Raw genomic sequence first — 21,365 nt, forward strand, 5'->3', positions numbered from 1 at the left:
AAGACATATTGTAAATGTATAGTCTAGTTTGAGTTAAAAAAGTACTAAAGCATATCGTAAAAGTCATTGCTTTAAGATGTACTCTTAAATAATACACTTACATTGACAACAGTTTAATATACTTTTCTCTTTGTTAAAATACATTTATTTAAGTGTGTTTCATTACAGCATAATAAGGTATAATTTAAAATATGTAAAACATGTTTTTAGTTGTGCTGTATTTTTGCCAATTTCCATGCGCGTTTGCACAGTGCTAGTTAGTGAGAGAGAAGCTTCTATTGTTTGTTAGCTATGTTTGCTTCATAGCTCCAGTGCCAAACTAAAGAAGCAAACTTTGGACACCTTTGCTGATCATCTACATGTAAAATTGATCCTTTGAACTGAAACATCTTCTCAGAAAAACGAGAAAATCCTCAAAACTTGTTCTCTGTTTATGTTACAGCAATACATTCATTAATATTCGATTGCCTGAACAGTTAGGCTTTTATAGTAAAGCTTAATCTTGTCTTGAATTTACATGCTCATCGTTCTGACGGATGATTGTCTTCTGTAATTACTCTTTTTGGCAGTGCTCTGCTATGTCAAAGCTGAATGCTGAGGTGGCTTGTGTCACTGTGCATGAGGATAGCGTGATCGCTGTGGGAACAGAAAAGGGAAGAATTTTCCTCAATTCCAGGAAGGAAATACAGACGGACTTTCACAAATTCTGCAGTGAGTGTCGGCTTTTGTTCAGTGGAATTCATTATCTCATTACCATTAAAGGGAAAATTAAAACAAAAATACTAACATTGTTGATAACGAATGAAAGCCAGTTGCTACTAATTAACTTTACGCTAATGAGATCAGCTAGACCTCAAGTTGTCATTCATTATTAGCCACATTAGGATTTTGATACTGAGTGAGAGCTCATTCCTTTAGCATTGAGCTTATGATATGAAAAGTAGTGTTTGGAACTGGTGTTAAACTGTTTTTCTGTGTATGTTTCTGATTGATGTTCCACAGGGGTGTCCTGTCTGCAAGCATTAAATTCAGTCAACTCCCACGCCAAAGTTCCTGATGCAGAATGCAGCCGGACTGGCAAAGACACTGGACAGCCTGGGAAGCAGCGAGCCTTAACGGACTCTCACTCCAATATCTTTGTTCTGAGGAAGATGGTAGAGGAAGTCTTCAGTGTGCTTTATAGTAAGGACATCAGTCCTGCAGTACTAAATGCTTAAACGGATATTTTTGAAAACATACTTTTGTCTCCATTTTCAAAAAAAATCTGTCCATTCAGATGAGAATGCAAACACTTGAAAAATTTACACATGAGCATATCACTCTAGAGAGATGTGATAGTACCTCATAAAAGCTGATGTCATGTCTCAAGAAGAACACTGTGAGCCTGCCTGTGGCACAAAATCTGCAGCACAAAGCTAGAACAGAGACTTTCAATACAAACACAATAGGCGTGTTTGATTTAACGCAGGCCGGCAGGCGTTTGTTATCTGATATCTCACACAGACTTGAAATATGATTGCTGCCAGAAAATAAAAGCTTAAAAAGCAAAAAAAAATCCAGGGCTTACAGCTATAAGGTTGTTTACGTTGCCATGTCTGTCTGTGATCACGCAGTCCTGATCACGTCCAGCCCTAGACTTTGGTTAATGATTGTCAGGTCACATATTTGTAGAATCTCTGAGATATTTGCAATCTAACAGCCACCCCGTTTAAAAGAACTGAGTATATTTTATTTTGCTGAATTCAGTTATGAACATTATCAACCCCCAAATTTGCAGAGCATGCAGAAACAAACTGAACTCAATAAATGACAACAGCAACATAAACTAAATTAATGGTGCAAAGTCAGCGTTTTCAAAAGCTGTGTGTTGCTTATCCTCAAAAAAATACAGAAAAATTATTTTTCAAAAATCTCCACTCTGAAGAGTGTTTTAAAAAAGCTCTGTTTTCAGTGACATAATGTGGCATTAACAGTTAGGCCACAGAATAGTTTATGCAAACTGGTCTTTGCTAATTATATTAACATTCTAATTTGCTAATGATATTGAACCTTAACATTTTTGAATGAAGTGTAATTTGTTTTTTGTTTTTTAGGTGAGGCTGTAGGGAAGAGCAGCCTAGTCCCTGTGCCTTATGACTGGATTCAGAAGGAGCCTAGCGCTGTGGTCGTCCAAGGCCTGCCTGATGGTGTGACCCTGAGAAAGCCAGCAGAGTATGATACCAAGACCTTAATGAAGATCCTGGAGCAGAGCAACCGCATCCGCTTCATTGTCAAACGGTGAGTAAAGGACAGGTGCTTTGTTTTTATTTTCAAAGTAAAAATAAGTAATACATCCTCCGCAGAGTCTGTGTGACGATATTTCAATCCGGACTGTTTGGGGTAATTTGAGGAAATTACACAGATCCTTTATCCTGCACAAATCGGCCAGTCAAATCATGCACAAATTACATTACCGGACCTCCTCTGGTAAAACTAATCCAGCCTGAATAGGGCTTAAGTTTGACCTAGGAAATCAACAAAACATGTCATTTGAACAGGGGTGCCTAAACTTTTGCCGTTGTGTGCAAAATCTTGAACACCTTTAGTGAAAGTACGTGTTTTTTTGGGAACAAACTTAAATTTGGTATTTTTCTGTAAATTTTAGAGCACATTTTTTATTTTGTGTTAGAAAAATATTAAACATAAAATATGAAATGTGCCATAACTTTTGCCCTGGTCACATTTAATATGTTAAATTGGGCAAATAAACAATAACTCTATATTAAAATGTGTATTTAAAAGCTTTATCGGATGACTGTATCTATATAAGAAAGCTAGCTTTTGTAACTTTTTTGTGACACAGTGACATAATTTTACCCTTAACCCAAATGTTAAGGATATATAGTTAGAACTCATATAGCTGTGCTCTCAAATCCAGACCACCAGACGAGCCCTTGCGTGATGGCAAATCCTGTCCGGAAGCTAATCACCACTCCTCCTCGGCCGCCAAGGGCGCCAGCAACCACGCCCCCGTCAAACCCCCCGCACAGGAAGTGCCTGCCAGCAGCTCCATGCTGTCCAGCTTCCTGTATGGCATGCCCATGTCCTCCCAGCCCCACCCGGACGGCAAGCTGGAGCTGAAGTCCTCGGCCCTGCACGGCCTGGGCAAGGAGCGACAGGCCATGTGGGCGCCGGGTGATGAAAAGGGGGCTGCCGCCAAAGATGGCTCTGACAGTGGTGAGAGGTTTCCCCTTTTTCAACGGCAGGAAAGTGTAGTCAATCAGTCAAAACGAGTGTCCAAGGTTTACTTCCTTGTTTTTTAGTGGAGTTAAAGGTTTAATGTAGCTAAAAGCAATAGAAGCTTATCATAAGTGATCATTATGCACACTTGTATTATCATAATGCTTAAATCATCACACATTTATCTGAAACTGCATCAAGTAATCTTATGTACAATAACTGTGCAAAAGTCAAAGACTGCCTGTTATTACATTTCCAGTCAAAACTGCCATGAACTAAAAGTTATGTATTTTTCGGTGTCAGGAAAAAGCAGAAAATGCGTTGAACACAAAATTTTCAGAAAAAAAATATATGTGACCATCTTTTTCCTTTATTACAGCTTCCATTTTTTAGGAGACTAGCTTTGAGATTTTTAAAGAAATCTGCAGGGATATTTTTTCACACCTCCAAAGTTCAGTCACAGAAGTTGATTACATTTTCTGCCTCTCATGATCTGAATAACCCTATTTAATGATGTTGAGGTCTGGAGTGGTCAGTCTATTGTTCTGAGAACAGTAGCACCTTCTTTGTCTGATTTGCAACATTTCTGTTTGTCTGATGGGGACAGTTTTGGTGGTCTACCAGGTCTTGTATGGTTGTTAGGAGTCCCATTTTCTGTATATATTTTAATTCTAGTTTTAGAAAAACCTGTTTTTTTTGCTTACTTTCCTGTGAAAAGTCATCTCACACATGCCTCAAAAGGAAATGAAGTTAAGGGGTCTCAAGTAGACTTGCTTATGTGGTTTCTGGCCATCTATGGCATACAGTTATGTATAAAAATGGACATTCAGGCTTCAACGTTCAGTGTGCTGCTACAAGTTTTAGCTATGTGATGTAATTTTTGTTCATTTTTGATTTCTATCATTTTTATAGATGTATAGATACTGTATGCCATACAGTGTCAAAACATGTCATAGCTGATCAACTACATTTAGGATGAGGGGAAATTTTATGTTTTTTTTTTTTCTGCCAAAAATGATTTTTCAGGATTTTCATTATTCTGTTAACAAATGAAGAACATGCATTTGTGTACCTTAGCAGTAGGCCTTTTAGGTTTTGTAATTTATCACATCTGAGTTTATCATCGTGTTCTGTCGTAGGTGAGCGGATAGCACTGGCAGGAGACCTCGGCCAGAGCCCTCCCAGCATCCACGTCTCTAAGCGCCTTCTGTTTTCCATAGTCCATGAAAAATCAGGTACGCGGCAGACTGCAAACACGTACACGTGCACTAAAATCAGAACAGAATACAACATGATGTTTGTGTCAGGCCTAGATAAAAACGTCTCAAAGTATTTGCATAGTTTTTGCATTCCTAATGTGTTGTTCGTTGGAGCAGTTGTGGTGATAGCTTGCTTTAAATGTAAAGCTGCTATCATCTGCCTCACAGTAACAATGAAATTTATCAGTTATGAATCACTTGCTAAAAAAATGACACACCTACAGAGAAATGACCATCTGGGTTATGTTGGTTACCATAGCTATCAGTTTAGGAAATGTAGCTCAGCCGTTGTAGCCGTGACTGGTGGAGAACGATGAGGAAAAAAAAGGGTCATTGTGCCAAAGACGCTGAGTGGGTGGGTGGAGGCAGACTAAAGCTGGGAGTTCAGCCAGGACACCCGGGCCTTCGACTTCTGTTCCCCTCAAAAGAGCGACAGGAGCCCTTCAGACACTGCCGGGAGTCAGGACCTGCGTTAATTGTCTTCTCTGACTAACACAAACAAACCCAGAAGACAAAACAAACCACAATTGCTCACTATAGTGCTGTACTGCAAGTACTGCTTATGTACTTGCATGTTTCTGTGCTGTGTTACGCTGTTGAAAACTGTACCTTTCTGAAATTCTTCTGCTCCTTTTCCTGTGCAGAAAAATGGGATGCATTCATCAGGGAAACAGAGGACATCAACACACTTCGAGAATGCGTACAGATCCTCTTTAACAGCCGCTATGGTGAGCCAGTTTCAGAGAGCTAACCACTGTACAAACCACTATATTCACACAAACGCAAACCACAACCACTGTCTCTGTGTCTGTTTGTATCCATGGCTCTTTGTGTTTTTTCACTTTAAAACAGCTATTTTAGTCTTGGACATTACTGTCGTTTAGGTACGCTTATTAAATAGGGAAATTTCTCTGAATTGTTTTTATTTCTACAGATTCAGTTACTGAGATAAAAACAGTGTAATTCAGAGTGGTTTAACGCGAAAACGGTTCATTGAGAAACTTAGCAGCTCAGATTTCTTTACAGTCGTAGTGATAGGAACCAGGGATCACAATGTCTTCAGCACGTGCAGACAGTTTATTTACAATCCAAAACTAACAATTAACCAGCGCCTGTCTTCTGAGTGTTCAAATGAAATGCAATATTAATAGTAATGTAGTTGTATATTCTACCGAATTAGTTCAAACTGCAGACCCACGGTAAAAAAAAACAAACAAACAAAAAACAAACCTTGTTCAGACCTTAGATATCTGTAAGGACAAAATTATGATATATTTAAAACCAAGGCATTAATAGTGATGGTAGTAAGCTAAATATATACAAAATCATCATTTATAGGGTACTTTCTGTTAGGAGGTGGCTGTGCCAAACACAGACCCCCAAGTTTCAGTGTTGTTATTTCCTTTAAAGTGAAGCTGAAATGTTTAGGTTTATTTATTTATTTATTTATTTTTTTAAACCAAGAAATGCTGCCCCATGTTGGCATGTTGCGTATCACTAGCAATGGCCGAGCCTCATGTTGGCCACACCCTTGTATTTTAGAGCAGGAAGTGAGACTGCATCCTTGTCCCACATGGTGAAGAGTTAGATCCCATTGTTTTGAAGCAAATGTGTCCCAAAGTCTGAAAATATTATGGTTTAGTTGTGTACAGCTGGCTGTGTATGCTTGTCATGTACTGGTTAGTGTTTTTAGTCATGCTCAAAATGAGCTAAAATCGTCACTGCTGACGCAGTCACTAACATTTGGTAAAGTTTTGGTAGTGCTATGCTTGTTAGTGGCAAAACGGAATGTTCAGTCATTTAATTAAATAAACATAATTTCCCCTTAAAAGGCCAGGGCCCGTCATAATCTAAGAATAGCTTAGCCAGTTCGCATTGAAGTCCCTGCAGTTACTGAATAATAAGCCTTATTATGTAGTAAGCCTAGGATTTTAATCGGTTAAGGTGTAGGGTCACTCAAAACAAAATGAGATTTAGTCTAAAGTCCAAGTCAGTTAAAAGTCTGACCAATTTGGTCATCCTTCTGATGCTATTTTGCCTTAAAGTTTTTTTATTTCATTTTTATTTGAGCTTAATCATGTAATTACTAATTAATTATATAGTTAGTTACGTAATGAAATGTTTACTTTCACTTTACTTTCACTTTACTTTAATTTGTAACAGTAAAGTAACTAAATGTAATAACTATATTTTATTCTCATCAGCTGAAGCTCTGGGCTTGGATCATATGGTTCCTGTGCCATACCGTAAGATTGCCTGTGATCCCGAAGCGGTGGAGATCATTGGAATTCCGGACAAGATTCCCTTCAAGAGGCCGTGCACCTATGGAGTGCCTAAACTTAAAAGGATCTTGGAGGAGAGGCACAGTGTCCGCTTCGTAGTCAAAAGGTAAGGGACTCCATCTAGGTTTCCCCTGAAAAACAAATCTTTTTAAGTGGCCACATGTAAAAGAGCACATCTGGAGGACTTCAAGTCTTGAAGCCTCCACATTTTGTTAAAATCTGCCAATGTTGAAATTATTATATTGTTGAGTGCTGCATGCAAGATGAATCAAATGAAAACCTGATTCAACATAAACACCACACTGAGCAGATATAGCTGTAATTTAGCTCTAACGGAACTCTTATCCTAATAGACTAGACTGATAGTTAAATCTACTGTTTCACAATAAGAGTCCCATATAAATCTAATCTTAAATGTAAGTGTACTTGATTTAGTTGAACACTAAAATGTTTTTAAACACTGTCATTTATACTATTATTGCTACAAAAACAACAGCAACAACAATAATAATAATAATAATTGTAACTAATATTATTTTTTGTGGTGACAGACAAATCACTAATGACCGATGACTAAGATGTGCTTAAATCAGTGTAAATATGTGTAGTTAAAATAAAAATATGGAAAAAAACTTTTTAACTGCAACTGAGCACTTAAGTATTATGTATCGGCATCAGCAGCAGATATGTACATGAAACACATCGGATATCTGCATCGGCCCACGATCCCATATTGGTGCATACCTAAACAACATGACATCACACAGTGTGAATGTGTGCTGTTTCAGGATAAATTTGTTTTGGATCATTTCTGCTGATGCCGGGCCAATACCGATATTTAGTGTTGGATCAGCGCCACCTCTAGCGATCACTTTCCAGTTGATGTTTGCTGTCATTTCATTTAGCAGTCAGTGACTGAACATGAACATTCGGCCATTTGTAGTGACCACACTGAATTTTCAAATTCGTCCCATGAAGAAAGCACTGAGACTCTTTGTGCCATCTGGCAGACCACTGTTGGCCGTCCAAGGCGCTGCGCCCCGCTGGGTGTGGTAACCGCTGCCATCCACGAGCCAGCGTGCGCCCGACGATTTGGCTTAATGAGGAAATCTCCCGCTGCTAGTCACCAGCCTTATGCATGCAGATTAAGCAGTTCAATATGTTTAGGCGCAAGTCCGCTTCTAGGCTGCTTATTTACAGACTTTTCCGTTCTTTTTTCAGAATGTTTGATGAGCGGATCTTCACAGGTGAGTGGGACTTTACTCAATCTCTTCTCACACTGGGAATCTTGTTTGTTATGATAAGATTTTGTCTGTCTTGTAGCTCAGTGTTTTCCAGCTCCAGTCCTGAAGTGTCCCTCATGCACTGCATAGCTTGATTTGATTCAGAACTAGAAAGAATTGATAATTATTCTGTGTTCATATTTCAGATTAAAGTGGCAAAATCTGTTACTTTGGCCTAAATGTGACCCAATTTATTTTTTTAAAGCTGTGTGAAAGAAAGATGTGACCTTTATTTTTTATTAAGAAATAGGCATGTAAATCCAAAGAACTATATACACCAAGCCCAAGATTTACCCATGATATCTTTACAGGTAATAAAATAATATTAATTAACACTAAAGTAAAAGTAAATGTGTCCCAAAGTCTGAAAAGCAGTGCGTAACTTTAAGAATTTTCACTAACAAAACTAATATTTTCTGCAATTGAGTGAACTTTTTGGTGTTTTAATGAAAAATATTATGATTTTATGTGTGTACAGCTGTTAAAAGCTGTGTTTGCTAGTCATGTACTGGCTAGTGTTTTTGAGTTCTGCTCAAAATAAGCTAAAATTGTCATTACAGAAATAGTCACTACGGAAATGTTTGGTTTAAAGTTATTTAAAAGTCCATAATGGGTTTTGACCTCTGATTTAGAACCTGTTTAGTAGAATGATCCATATACAGCTTGTCCTAATCAGCTGAATTTGCAGTCTATCAACAGAACACCAACGCAAAACTACACACTGCAGGGTTCTCCAGGATTGGAGTTTGGAGACACTATTGTAACTAGCTAATAATGAGTATCAGAGCTTAAACTGCATGTGAGCACTCTTTCTCTAAAATTAAGGAAGTTGAACTATCACAAATGGCTAAATTCTGGTTTTCATTTCTCTCATCCTTTTTCAGCTGCAGGAAAGGTTGCTAAAGAGGAGGGCAAGCAAGATGGTTCGGCCCTCGAAGAAGGCTTCCCAGAAGGCCTCAGGGTGCCGAGCTCAGCACTGGAACTAGTCAGCAACACCCACAGCAGCAGGTACGCATCCGTCCCTGCCGGCATCGAGAGTGGCAGCCAGGCTAATTGGTTTTAAACATGCCCCAGTTTGTGTGCTCAGCCAAAGTAAACAGCCGATTGTGGATGCATGTATGAGAAACTCCAGTCCGGTGGTACTATGTAGTCTAATTGGATTTACAGAGGCTGAAACCTTTCACTAGTGCTAACCGCTTTAGAAATATTTTCCTGTCAGTCAGGGTTAGCAGTATTTACTCAGCCCTTAGCCCAAATTGCTCATGCTCATCTTCTTTGTTTTGTTTGGATGTCTCTCTGTCTCTAAGATCCACCAGCTCCTGTGTTAGTCCCTTGGCAGAGTGTGAAGCAGGTGAGGCTCTATTATTGTGCGCTCTGGTAATCTTCAGAATGGTTTAATAATTTAATAATATCCGCTGTAAGTAATGGCTCACAGTATTTTATACCTTGTCTCTTTCCACTTTGAGTAATGGAACTTCTTGCTTTGCGAAAAAAGAAAATATGCAGTATTTTTATTTTTTTTTCAGGGCCTTCGGGAGACTGCGTACCTTTGAAAAAGATCAAAACAGAACCACCAGACGGTGAAATTATTCAGGTGACCGTGCCAGGTATGTGCTTCTTCTTCTCCCATGCTGTGTAATACCAGTAGTAGCAGATGTGACATCCTGGTTAAATAAGTCAGTGAGCAAGATCATGGTAGGTCCATCTTGTTTTTCTGCTATGCATAGCGTGGGCGAGTGGTGTTTCAGTGAACTTTGCCCCTCTCTGGTTTTGTTTGGATTTTTCTATATCAAACATTATTGTCTGAACTGATGCAGAAACAGGCATTCAGAAGATTAGTGAACTGAAACTGTAGATGTTGATAAAGTGTCAGTGATGGTTCAAACAGATCCCATAGTCAAATGTAGTGATTAGCGTTTAGCCTTACAACTATTTCTGTACTATTTAAATGGAAGTACAATTTGCAAATCAAACAGAGAAGCTGCTGGTGTCCTCAAAACAATGGACTGACCACCCCAGAGTCCAGACCTCAACATCACTGAAAGAATTGTATTTATTTGTTGAGGCTTCTGTGATTTTCTTAAAATTGTTTTAAATGGAAATGAAATAAATGAAGGGTGAACTATCACAGTATCACAGTACTGTAGTGATACAATTCATTTCCCAGTCTGTATTTCGCTACTGTCAGAGTTAAACCTTGTATCTTCAAAAAGGTAACAGGATAAAGAAAAACCTTCTTGACTTCTTGATGTTAATGGAGTAATTTTGAACCATTTCTGTTGGTCTAATCATCACAAATTTGGATACAACATAAAGAGCAACTGACTTTTTCAAATTACGTTGAAAAATCAAAAATGACAAAAATGGAGATACAAGTTTTTGTCCCGGCAGCAACGATATGCACCTCAGACTTTTCCCATTTGTTTCAATGTCAAACGTAACAGAAAAATGGCAAAAAATGTAACTGATTTTACCTTCTGCAAAACAAAAGTGAATGCACAACAGTAACTTTGCATCAAATCCAAATCATCTTCTACATATGAACACAAATGTGATGTGGTCTGGAAGTTTAGAATCTGCACTTTCTACAGAATTTACGGCAATGTAAATATGAAACATTACAGAATTATTAAACTTGTTTTTTTTGCCTATAACTGCAAATTCTAAGTGGTAAATCAGTCTCTCTCTCTCTCTCTCGTAAAGAGTCCACTGCATCTTCGGAGGAGCCGAGTGAGCCTCAGGCTGACCTAGTGACCCCTGACCTCCGCCGCCCCCTGGAGCCACTAGCAGGTAACTGCAGTCTTGCCTTCTCCCAGCAGGAGCTTGGACACAGCACCCTCTGGCTTTGGAACTCTTCTGCCGTCAGTTAGGGAAGTAGAAAACCCTAAATGAATCAGAAAACGTGTGAAACCTTTCCTAGATGATCACCTCCTAACTTTCTATCCAGTTACTAGTACCACGTTCCTTTCTATCCTGTCTAGCCCATGTCAGCCCTTGACCAGGTTTTTCACTCCCTGATTCATGACCTCGGTACTTGACAATCCAACAAAGAACTCATGAGGTAGTTATTTCTTACAGGAAAATTCTGCTGATTTTTCCAGATTTCTGCATAATTACATCATTAAGATGTACACAAAGTCATTCGGAGTGGTTTGATATGAAATGCTACATTCAAGAGTCAGAATTGTTCATAGCGGTGGTGATGGCAACCAGACGTCTGAACAGTGTAACGCCTCTAAAAGCGAAATCACAGAATGTTATTATCAGAATGATTATAAATATGTTGCTTGACACTGTAAGGCAAAATAGTACTTAAAGAAAACTCATTTTTAGATTTGCGACCATTTTACCATCAACATTATATATAAGAATTTAGAGGACTTGTGTTGGTTTACTGGTCATTTTTGCTGTTATAAAAATGGATCACAACCCCTGATATCACCACTACTGTAAAGAAATCCAGATAAGTTACAATGCACCATCAACATCAAACCACTCTGAATGACAGTGCTTCAAATCTGATTTGATTATGCTGGAAACATCAGTGGAATTGCATGTATGTTTATACTTGATGTCTAGTTATATGGTGGATATTATATGGTGGATATTTAGTTGGGGTGTAAATCTCTGGTCTTGATTGCAAAGAAAGGATTCAGTGCATCATGAAAACTCAAATTTTACCTCAATCCAGTTATTCAGTTTGATTCAGTTATTCTGGTATGGTTAAAAATATTTTTTTACATTATACTATATGTTACTAGAGACACTATTTACACAGCAGTGTAATACAGGCAGTTAAAAAACAATACACCAAGCTAATTTTCGTTGTTCACTCGCTAGCTAGTTCTTCCCATCACTTGTTGTGCATGCTTGCTAGCTGTTACAAATTATTTTAACATTTTAAAATCGATGCACTTGGATCAATACCCTCATTCTTACACTCCTAAAATTAAGTACTGCAGTGGATATACAGAGGGGAAGGCCTGGTAAAAGCCATAACCTGCCCATTCTGAAAAGGCAACATCCAGAAACCTAGCGAGAGGAAAATTGGTAATAAAAATTTATATATTTATTCGTGGTCCTGTTTTCTAGAAACAGAAAATGTTTAGACTTGGACTAACCTTTTAAAAAATGTTTTAGTCTAAGATAAACACTTAATGTTTCTTGAAAACACTGGCCAGTATCAGTATCTTAAAACAATAACAGCATGTCTCAAAAGAATAAATCTGCTGAATGACTTGCCTTTTCAAAACTGTCATGCTCGGATATTAGACTGTGTAGAATGTTTGTTGGATGTCTACCATAATTACAAAAGCAGCTTGAGCAAAATGAGAATCCCAGTATCAAACCCAACTGCCGAACAAATATCAGTCCCAACCATGGTCCAGGTACTCTAGTCAACTGTCTCTCCTTGTGTGCTCTTTTGTTCTGAAATGTAGATTCCCAATCCAACAACCCAAACCCAACAGTAGAACTTTCCTACCTTAGCTGCCCACTCCTAGTCCCAATACACAGAACTGCAGTGCGAGTTAATAAGACTACTTAACTCATATTGTGCATCCAAAAAGACTTTTTGATTGCCTTATAGCAAAATACATGATTATAATCTAACGTATTCTGAATACACTTGTAGTTAAAGTGTTCATATTAACTCGCATATTAATGAAATTCAATTGATTAATTTGATTCAATATGTTATTTTGAAGTCTGCTTTACACACATGGTCATTGGAGTAAACAACAGGTGAGTGGATCAAATCAAAAGCTAAAGTCTGTTAGAGTGTTGAGAATAGCACTGTATTAGTTTTAGTCATCCACATACCGAATGCTTGTACTTTCCATTTTGCCTAACTAGTGTATTTTTTGTCTTTTAGCTGAAGCACTGGCACAGAAGTCTACACCCCAGGGGCTCAAGAGAGTTGTTGAAGGTAAGCCACATTTTGTAAAGTCCATTTAGACCCCTTTTCAAATATTGCTGTCAGTCTGTGTGATTGTATGTCCTTTCTTCTAGAAGACATCGGAGAGATGATTCTTCAGCTGCGAAAGCAAGTAGAGAGTCTTTTCAGCACGAAATATGGTAAGAAAACCATGAACCATGGAGCTTAACGCCAAGGGTTAATGATTTGTTGTATTTCTCCCAAGAAATAGGAAGATGTGGCCTAATGTAAGGTGCATTTGGAGCACGAGAGGTGTGACTGCCCCCTGGCTGAACCATGGTGAACTGCACATTGATTTGACGATAGAAATTTTTATGTACTGTTTGAGAAAAAAAATCTGGAATTTGGTTAGTGTTGGAACTAAACCAGCATCACATGCTAACAGAAAACAGCAAATGTATATGATAGTACCAATCAATTAGAACGATTATTAATGTAACATATATAATATACTATTGAGAAATCAGATTACACTATTATATTTTGTAATTATTCCCAATATCCCTATTATCCTCCTCCCTAGCTGAGGCTCTTGGGCTGCCTGAGCCAGTTAAGGTGCCGTACTCCAAGTTCCAGATGTATCCAGAGGATCTGTACATTACAGGACTACCGGAAGGGATTACATTTCGGAGACCAAACTGCTTTGGAGCTGCCAAACTTAGGAAGATACTTAGTGCCAGTAGCCAGATCCAGTTTGTCATTAAAAGGTAGGTCAAAAAGCTGCTAAAGATGAATCGACTTGCTGCATTTATTCACATTTATTTACAGTAATCAACTGTAGTGATATACTACAGCTTTAATCGAAGAGAGAAAATTCTGATTTGTTTGTGTTTTTGTTGTGTATTCCAGGCCAGAGTTGTTAACAGAAACTCAACTTAAGCATGAGCTTCCCCCTCAACCAGCTTGTGACCCAGGTAAACATAGTACAGAATCATACTTGCTGCCTATCTGGACACAGATTATGCTCAAAGCAGTCTTAGCTCTTTCTGTTTTGCTGTCACCAAGACAGGTGGCTGAGCATTGATCATTTTTTCTCCAAATTTCAGTAGAGTCTGACCCCAAAGACAACCTGGCTGAAGACCCTGGGCCTGCTTCCAAAAGGCCTGCATTCTCAGGTAGTAAATGGATCGTGTCACTAAATGTTTTATAGTAAAGAAGTAGGACTGTGTGATATGGACAGAATACTGATATTGACATTATATTATGTTGTCCTGTTCACAGATAGCTTAGAAGCTAAGCTTTCCCGTATCGATTTGGCGAACACCCTGAGGGAGCAGGTCCAGGATCTGTTTAACAGAAAGTATGGTGAGGCACTTGGCATTAAGTATCCAGTGCAAGTGCCTTACAAGAGGATCAAGAGCAACCCTGGCTCGGTGATAATCGAGGGCTTACCCCCTGGCATCCCCTTCCGGAAGCCCTGTACCTTTGGCTCGCAGAACCTAGAGAGGATACTGGCAGTGGCTGATAAAATCTCCTTCACCATTACGAGGTAAAGCACTGGGTGCACCTTTTCACTAAATGATGCAAAGCATCTTTTCACAAATACCTGATACAGCTATTGGGAATCCCCACACAGCAATAAAGCAAAAAACACTGACGTAAATGCTAATAAATACACATGTGGTGACTTGCTGTCTAGCAGTAATGTTAGCTGTCTGGCTTCCTTCTGCTTTCAAACAAAAAATTCCAATAGCCCATCATCAAGTATCTGCACCAAAGCAATTTTAGTTTTTCAAACGTTCCTCCTATCTTCATGATACATTATCAAAAAGAGGTGTTCTAAATTGTTAAACTTGTTAAAAAAAAAGTTAAATTGTTGGAAAATGTCACTTTCAGGACTGTTGTGGCACAACTGTTTATGAGAAGTGTGATAATTACCTCAAACTACTCTACTGAATATCACATGAGTCTAAACCTAGACAAATAATGTCTTTTTTTTTGTCTTTACAGGCCTTTCCAAGGACTTATACCCAAACCAGGTACTTACCCTGTGATCTCTATTCAGCTTGTACTGAAACGGCTCACTTTAGAATACATTGAATAATACTACCTAAATGTCTTCTCTTTTCTAGCACCACGAAGAATCACCTTACTAAAAAAGGCATATGCCTCAATAAGTGGTGAGAATTTTTTACCTTTCTAGTTAGTTCTATACTCATCTTGTGGACAGAGTATCTACATTATGAACTTCAAAACTAAGACCGATGTTTGTAAGGTATTTTGTGAAAGGTAGAGGTGAAATTGTGCAGATGGTTCTGTTCCACCAGATGATGAAGAGGTCAGTCGTATGGGAGAAAAAGTTATCTTGCGAGAACAAGTAAAAGAGCTGTTCAACAAGAAATATGGTCAGTATTCATGCCAGTACTTCCACTGCAATTGCATTTACAGTCGTATGTGAAAGTTGACCCTTGGTCAAATGATGTTTTGTTGATTTTCTAAGAAAATACGTTAACACATCCTCTACAGAGAACACACTTCTGCACATTTTAGTGCACAATATATGTTGATGTGCTGCAGTTAACATATTGGAAAAAAATAACAGAAAATGTAGCTTGTGCAAAAGTTACGGCTCATTTTATTTTTTTTCTCTCAATGTGTTAAATTCAGCAAATATACAGAAATGGTGCATGAAAATTTACAGAAAAAATGCAAACTTAGTTTCACCTCGAAAAACAAAACATAATTTGATCTAGCAAGTTTAATTATAGAGAACCTGTAAATGACAACAACAAATATGTAGGAACTGCATAGAAAAAAGTAGCTGACTGATGTCAGCAAACCTCAAAAAAAAAAATTTTGTGATACATATTGTGTGTTGTGAAAATGCCTTTAAGTATCATAATATTTTTCATATATTGCCCAGTCTTAGATTATTCTTCAACATCTTGTATTCAGGGGAGGCCCTTGGCCTGGATCGATCCGTTGTGGTTCCGTACAAGTTGATCCGGGCCAGTCCGGACTCATTGGAGGTTTGTGGACTTCCAGATGATATTCCGTTCAGGAACCCCAACACTTACGATATAGTTCGATTAGAGAAGATCCTTCAGGCTCGAGATGACATCACCATCAACATCAAAACCCCTTTACAGTAAGTGAAACTTCAGTAAGGATAATTTTGATCATTTTTGAGGGACAGCTAGTGTTGGATAATATATCCTCTATACTGGTATTGGTGTTGTGCAGTTATACTGATTTTTAGTTTTAGCGTTATTGATAGATAACAAAAGCAACACTGTGTAAGATTCGCCTTGGTTTAATTTTAAGATAAACAGATGAGAACTACTGTTGACAACTACTGTCGACTCTACACAACGCATTGCTTGGCGAAAATGGACCAATAATCTTGTTTTAGGTCTAAATTGGAATGTATTCTGGAAGTATATGCATGATATGTTTGATACAGTGTTTTAATAGGTATTCTTGTTCCTGTTTAGGCCTTTTGTACAGCTTTGTCCTCAGACTTGTAACACAGGTAGGTTCTCATAACTTCCTTTTGATTAATATTGAAACTATGAACAGGGAAATCCCTCCTATGTATGTCAAACAATTTTGTTTTGCTCTTTGCTTGCAGAAGGGAAGGAAGTTTCAGTTAATCGACGCAAACGCAAGCGGGTTCTGGACAGCAGTCGAGCGGCCATTCCCTCAGGAGCTGACCCCGCCGCTTCAGCCAACCAGATTCCAGTAATGGTATGGACATGAAACAGTCCTGCTATGGTGAAAGAACACAGGCTTGTAACACAATGTGCAGTCAAAACATGAAACATACCATGAGTCATGCCGTGGTAACATGCTAAATTATTCTAAAGGCAAATGGCATTAAAGCTACAGAGAGTAAAACATGTAGTTCTCGCTGATTTCTGCCAGCTGCTGAAGGAGTCAGTCCACTCCGTTCAATCCCTAGCCCTCTATCCAAACCTCTTTCTAAAGCCCTACCTTCCAAAAACATGTAGTATCAGGAGGTTAAAACAGGGGAGGGCATCATGATCTAGGAAAGTGCTGGGGTGAATGCAAGATTCTGTTCCACACAAGCAACAACTGATTGCAGATCAAAAAAACTTGCAGCACCTACACTGATTGACTCTGTATGCTAGCTGGGAGCACAGCTGCTTGATTGGATCAAACGTCTGCACCCACAGTGCTGCTGTTGTAAGCTACATCGAAGTAAACATTCACAGCTAAACCCGGACATGTAAGTGTTTTTGGTCTAGCTTGTTATAATGCTAGCTACTTCTTCTAATAGCTTGAGATGCAACAGTGCAGCTAATGGTACTGTGCTAGCGTCGATAGCGTTTAAGCAAACATTATTTGCTAGATATGATTTTGACATCAAAACAAATGGACATACACAAGTTTGGAATTAAACTCTTCACATACAGAATGGAAATTAAAAGTAAAGGTAATTAAAGTTAAATTTAGACAGTGTAGTAAAACAGCAGCACTAACATGACTTCTGGTGGTTACACTGCAAAATATATTATCTTACACAGTCATTATATCTAATATTTCTCTTTTTTGAGATTGTTGTAAGGGTATTGTAAGAAAATTTTACTTATTCTAGACATTTTTTCTTGTTTTGAGTCATTTTATCTAGTAAAATTATTGTCTTACTCTGTTGGCAGATAAATACTTTTTCAAGCATTATTTCTTAAAATAAAATTATCAGCATTACATCCTAAAACAAGCAAAAATATCTGCCAACAGAATAAGTCAGTTTGACTAGATGAAGCGTTTCAAACCAAGTAACAAACTTCTACAAATGTAATAATTTTACTGTCACATAATGACAAATAGTAAATAGATTTTGGCTGTTCTTATTTTGCAAGATATACGATATTCGTTTCTAATTCAGGGTCTGAGATGCACAAAGGATGTTTATTTAAGGTCTTCTGTTTGGCCTTTTCTCTCCTTGCAGCAATGGCCCATGTACATGGTGGACTACAGCGGCGTGAATGTCCAAGTTCCAGGGAAGGTCAAATACTAATGGACCACCTGACACCCCTATCTGAAGGAAGAGGAATCCTGTCGGGGGATGTGTTCAGACAGACATCCGTTTTAAAATCAGCTTTTTTTGGAGTGCTGTGGCTGATCTCGTGGTATAACGGAAGACTTGCGTAGATGCTGGCAATCACAAACTCCTCGAGCGAGATGCTGAACGGAACGAGGAGTTCTCATCACAGTTTCAGGACACCAAGTCCCGAAACGTGAATTTGCTCGGCACTAACTCAGACCGTTACTTCCCCGTTTGTCAGTGCTTTATTTTTAAGGTTGTAAAAGGAGTATTTTATTTTTTTCTCATTTCTGGTAATGTGTTACTTTGCATTATACACAGGTAGTCAAAACAATTGCTCAGATGTTTTATTTTATCACTGATGAACACCAACAAATTTCCGTCAGGTTCAGACATCATAGTTAAATATTTCTCAAGCTTGAGACTGCTTGAGATTTCTTGTTGGAGTTTTTGACAAGATTTTGGCCTGCGTTTACCACAACTTCACTTTTTCTCCCTACTTTATTCTTCCTCCCTGCTTTTACTACCTTTCTGGCACACTGGATCACAGTTATGTTGTTGGGAAGAGGTTGACTCCTTGTTCACTTAAAACCGTGTTGTTTACTTGTAGACAAAAACACTGTACTGCTCAGGAATGCTTATATGGTTCAGATGGTCATTCCGACGGATTGCAGTACACTGCAGGAAGTGTAGGGGGCGATATGGTTTCTGTTGTTTTGTTTCAGTCAGAGAATTTGTAGAAAGGAGAATTGCCACTCAGCAATGTCTTCTGGGTTTGTCAAATGCTAGAGGGCGCTCCCGGGCAAGTTCATAATGAATGGGTTAATATGGAGCATGTGAGCAAAATCATAGTTTATAAATACTTAGACTATTTCTATATAGAAAATTACTTTCAGTTTCTGAACATTTAACACTGCTGTTATATTTTAAGGGCTTTTGAACTCCAGTTATAGGACTTTAAGTAAGCGTGAACTGCTTCAATCAGCCAATGAGCTTATCCGCTCGCCAGTCAACCAGCGCTCAGTAGCAGTAATGCTAGTGTCCTACTGCCAAAAGCCTGTTTGTTGTAGAAAAAAGAAAAATATACAGGTTAGTTTTCTTTGCTTTTCTAGTAAAACACATCCTTCTACGTTCTAAAATTTAAGCAAGTTCCAGGGTAAGTGGTTAGAAACTATTTAGCGTTTTGTTTTTAGCAGTTTTGCTCCATTTACCCCATTCATTTAGAACTTGCTTGCAGGCGCCCTCTGGTGTTTTGCGGTCAAGTTTTATATAATGGGAGAAATAGGAAGTGGCCAGGCTTCCCTTAAACCGGCTCTGTTTCAGTATTAAAGAAGTGAATGGTGCTGTGATGGGACAGTGTGACAGGAAACAGCAGAAAGCATAATGGTTTCATTAGTTATTTAATTGACTAATACTCAATAGATTCATTGAGCATAGAAATAATAAAAATAATCTGCCTTTTTTCAGTGTTGTGACAGGTCTGTGAAGGTTTTTCTATGTTTTATTTTTTTTAAACATATTTAAATAATTATAATAGACATTTTATATTGGTTTACATTTTTCAAAGCTTGCTACAACACGTGTGGAATAATTTGTAAAATAAAAGTCTTGCAATTATGGCCCAATTATGCTTCCACTGAGAATCTAAAAATATTTCCTTTGAATTCCCTTTGGTACATTAAGTTTCTAAGAGTTTTTTTTTTAATGTATACATGGTAATAGCAAAGAAATCAAGTAAAAATGGTACTGAATGTCAATAAGCAGTATCATTCTACTGCGTTGCATTTAAAAAAATACAAAAACAAGTGATAACCTACTTTATTTGATTCACATAGAGATGGCATTTAATATAGGACTAGAAGCTTTTATTGTGAGTTACATCTGAGACTGTTTTTATTTTTAGTTGATATATATATTCAGAGAGTTTGCAGTCCCACAAGTTATCTGTGGGATTTAAATCTTATGTTTGCTGTTTTGTCACCGCCTGAATTTCCTCCTCCTCAGATTACTCCCTCACTTGTCTAGCAGTCTGGTTTCTTGCTTTGTCTTTCTGGAAAGTCCAGTCAGTGTTTGTGGTTTTTCTCCTTTAAGTGAACAGGAGAGATAGAGCTCTTCAAACACCTCAAAAACAGTTGACATCTGAGCAATTCTTTATGACTGCCAGTGTAGAATTGCGCTCTTTTAAGGCCTTGCAAACAATCATAGCCGACTAACACTCTCATAGAGGACAACAGAGATGGATTTGATGGGAATGCCTTGATTCCCAGACAAGATTCATTATCCATAGGATGCAAAACCTCGACTGGTGCTGAGAACGTACACATATGTACTGCGTACTACTCCTGTAGTAACTGGGTCTTACGCCTAGCGAAATGTTTGTATTATTATTTATTTATTTATTTAACTATGAGTAAAGAAACATGTATATGCAGGGAATGTAAACAATTCGGCACAGAGCATTGAGTGCTGAAACGCCATGACTGATAACACTAAAACAGTTAGCTACTGATATATTCGGAGAGTTATTTTTCTTTTTTTTTTTTCTTTTTCCTTTTTTGCGTCAGGGGTTCATACAGTGGAGCATCCTAACACAATAGCACTAACTTATATTCCAATGAAAGACTTTTTTATCATTATTGTAGCGTTGTAAGATACTCTAACGTTCGTGGAACGTGGAGGAAAAGTAAGATATTTGATGGAGAAAACATCATGAATGTATTGTATGTAAAAGAAAGAATGGTATGTTATTCTGTAAGGACTGTCTCTGGAACCACCAGTATTTATATGCTGTACCTTAATGCCATTTAGGCCTTTCAAATAAAATGTGTTGCCTTGCGTTCATTGCTTCTGAATATCATGGTGGTTCTTTAATGGTATCATATATATATAATATTTCATGTTTTCATCTGGTACATCAAAATCACTGTTCTGTCTACAGCGCCACCTGCTGGCCGAACTGTAGACATTCAGGGCGGAAGGGACGGTCTGCATATAGTTGCCCAAACAGGAGAAGCGAAAGTAAAAGCATTTAGAGAAGATATTTGATAAAAATGTTTTAAATTAGGCCTTCCACGCAAACACATTTAATCAGAAAAACACTCAACATTTAACACTGTACTAGAATTGACCGTGTTTTTTGGTTTAATTCGGTACTTTTGTTACAGGTTTGTGAAGATTGAGGTTTAATTTTTTTTATTATAAATTACATTACAATACTTTTTAAATTGCGAATAAAATGTATTTATTAGCTAGTTTCATTCATTCACTATTGGGTTGTCATTTTTCGAAGCCAGCCACAAAAATGGTGAAACGATTGTAAAATAAAAGTCCTGCAATTATGGCCCAATTAGGTTTCCTTTGAGAAGCTGAAAGCGTTCC

At 38.0% G+C, this 21,365-nt stretch overlaps 1 protein-coding gene across 6 annotated transcripts in view; it reads left to right on the top strand.

The window, feature by feature from the left end:
* Nucleotides 1-20,831, top strand: part of gtf2ird1 (GTF2I repeat domain containing 1) — a 30,130-nt gene extending 9,299 nt beyond the window's left edge. For 2 of the 6 annotated variants that reach the window (XM_036579852.1, XM_036579851.1), the window contains exons 3-27: nucleotides 570-711; nucleotides 1,003-1,182; nucleotides 2,094-2,277; nucleotides 2,918-3,216; nucleotides 4,359-4,454; nucleotides 5,123-5,206; nucleotides 6,683-6,866; nucleotides 7,982-8,007; nucleotides 8,928-9,051; nucleotides 9,351-9,394; nucleotides 9,570-9,650; nucleotides 10,747-10,833; nucleotides 12,917-12,970; nucleotides 13,054-13,119; nucleotides 13,503-13,686; nucleotides 13,829-13,893; nucleotides 14,026-14,094; nucleotides 14,201-14,468; nucleotides 14,930-14,958; nucleotides 15,052-15,099; nucleotides 15,229-15,324; nucleotides 15,875-16,067; nucleotides 16,414-16,451; nucleotides 16,551-16,666; nucleotides 17,892-20,831. In XM_036579852.1, coding sequence (XP_036435745.1) covers nucleotides 570-711; nucleotides 1,003-1,182; nucleotides 2,094-2,277; nucleotides 2,918-3,216; nucleotides 4,359-4,454; nucleotides 5,123-5,206; nucleotides 6,683-6,866; nucleotides 7,982-8,007; nucleotides 8,928-9,051; nucleotides 9,351-9,394; nucleotides 9,570-9,650; nucleotides 10,747-10,833; nucleotides 12,917-12,970; nucleotides 13,054-13,119; nucleotides 13,503-13,686; nucleotides 13,829-13,893; nucleotides 14,026-14,094; nucleotides 14,201-14,468; nucleotides 14,930-14,958; nucleotides 15,052-15,099; nucleotides 15,229-15,324; nucleotides 15,875-16,067; nucleotides 16,414-16,451; nucleotides 16,551-16,666; nucleotides 17,892-17,960 — 2,826 coding nt within the window. In that variant the 3' untranslated portion in view covers nucleotides 17,961-20,831. The remainder of the gene's footprint in view (nucleotides 1-569; nucleotides 712-1,002; nucleotides 1,183-2,093; nucleotides 2,278-2,917; nucleotides 3,217-4,358; nucleotides 4,455-5,122; nucleotides 5,207-6,682; nucleotides 6,867-7,981; nucleotides 8,008-8,927; nucleotides 9,052-9,350; nucleotides 9,395-9,569; nucleotides 9,651-10,746; nucleotides 10,834-12,916; nucleotides 12,971-13,053; nucleotides 13,120-13,502; nucleotides 13,687-13,828; nucleotides 13,894-14,025; nucleotides 14,095-14,200; nucleotides 14,469-14,929; nucleotides 14,959-15,051; nucleotides 15,100-15,228; nucleotides 15,325-15,874; nucleotides 16,068-16,413; nucleotides 16,452-16,550; nucleotides 16,667-17,891) is intronic. The other 4 variants (XM_036579854.1, XM_036579856.1, XM_036579853.1 and 1 more) reach the window with 4 other exon arrangements.
* Nucleotides 20,832-21,365: the final 534 nt, after the last annotated feature.

This window comes from Colossoma macropomum, unplaced genomic scaffold (genome assembly GCF_904425465.1).
Source record: "Colossoma macropomum unplaced genomic scaffold, Colossoma_macropomum, whole genome shotgun sequence".
NCBI lineage: Eukaryota > Metazoa > Chordata > Actinopteri > Characiformes > Serrasalmidae > Colossoma > Colossoma macropomum.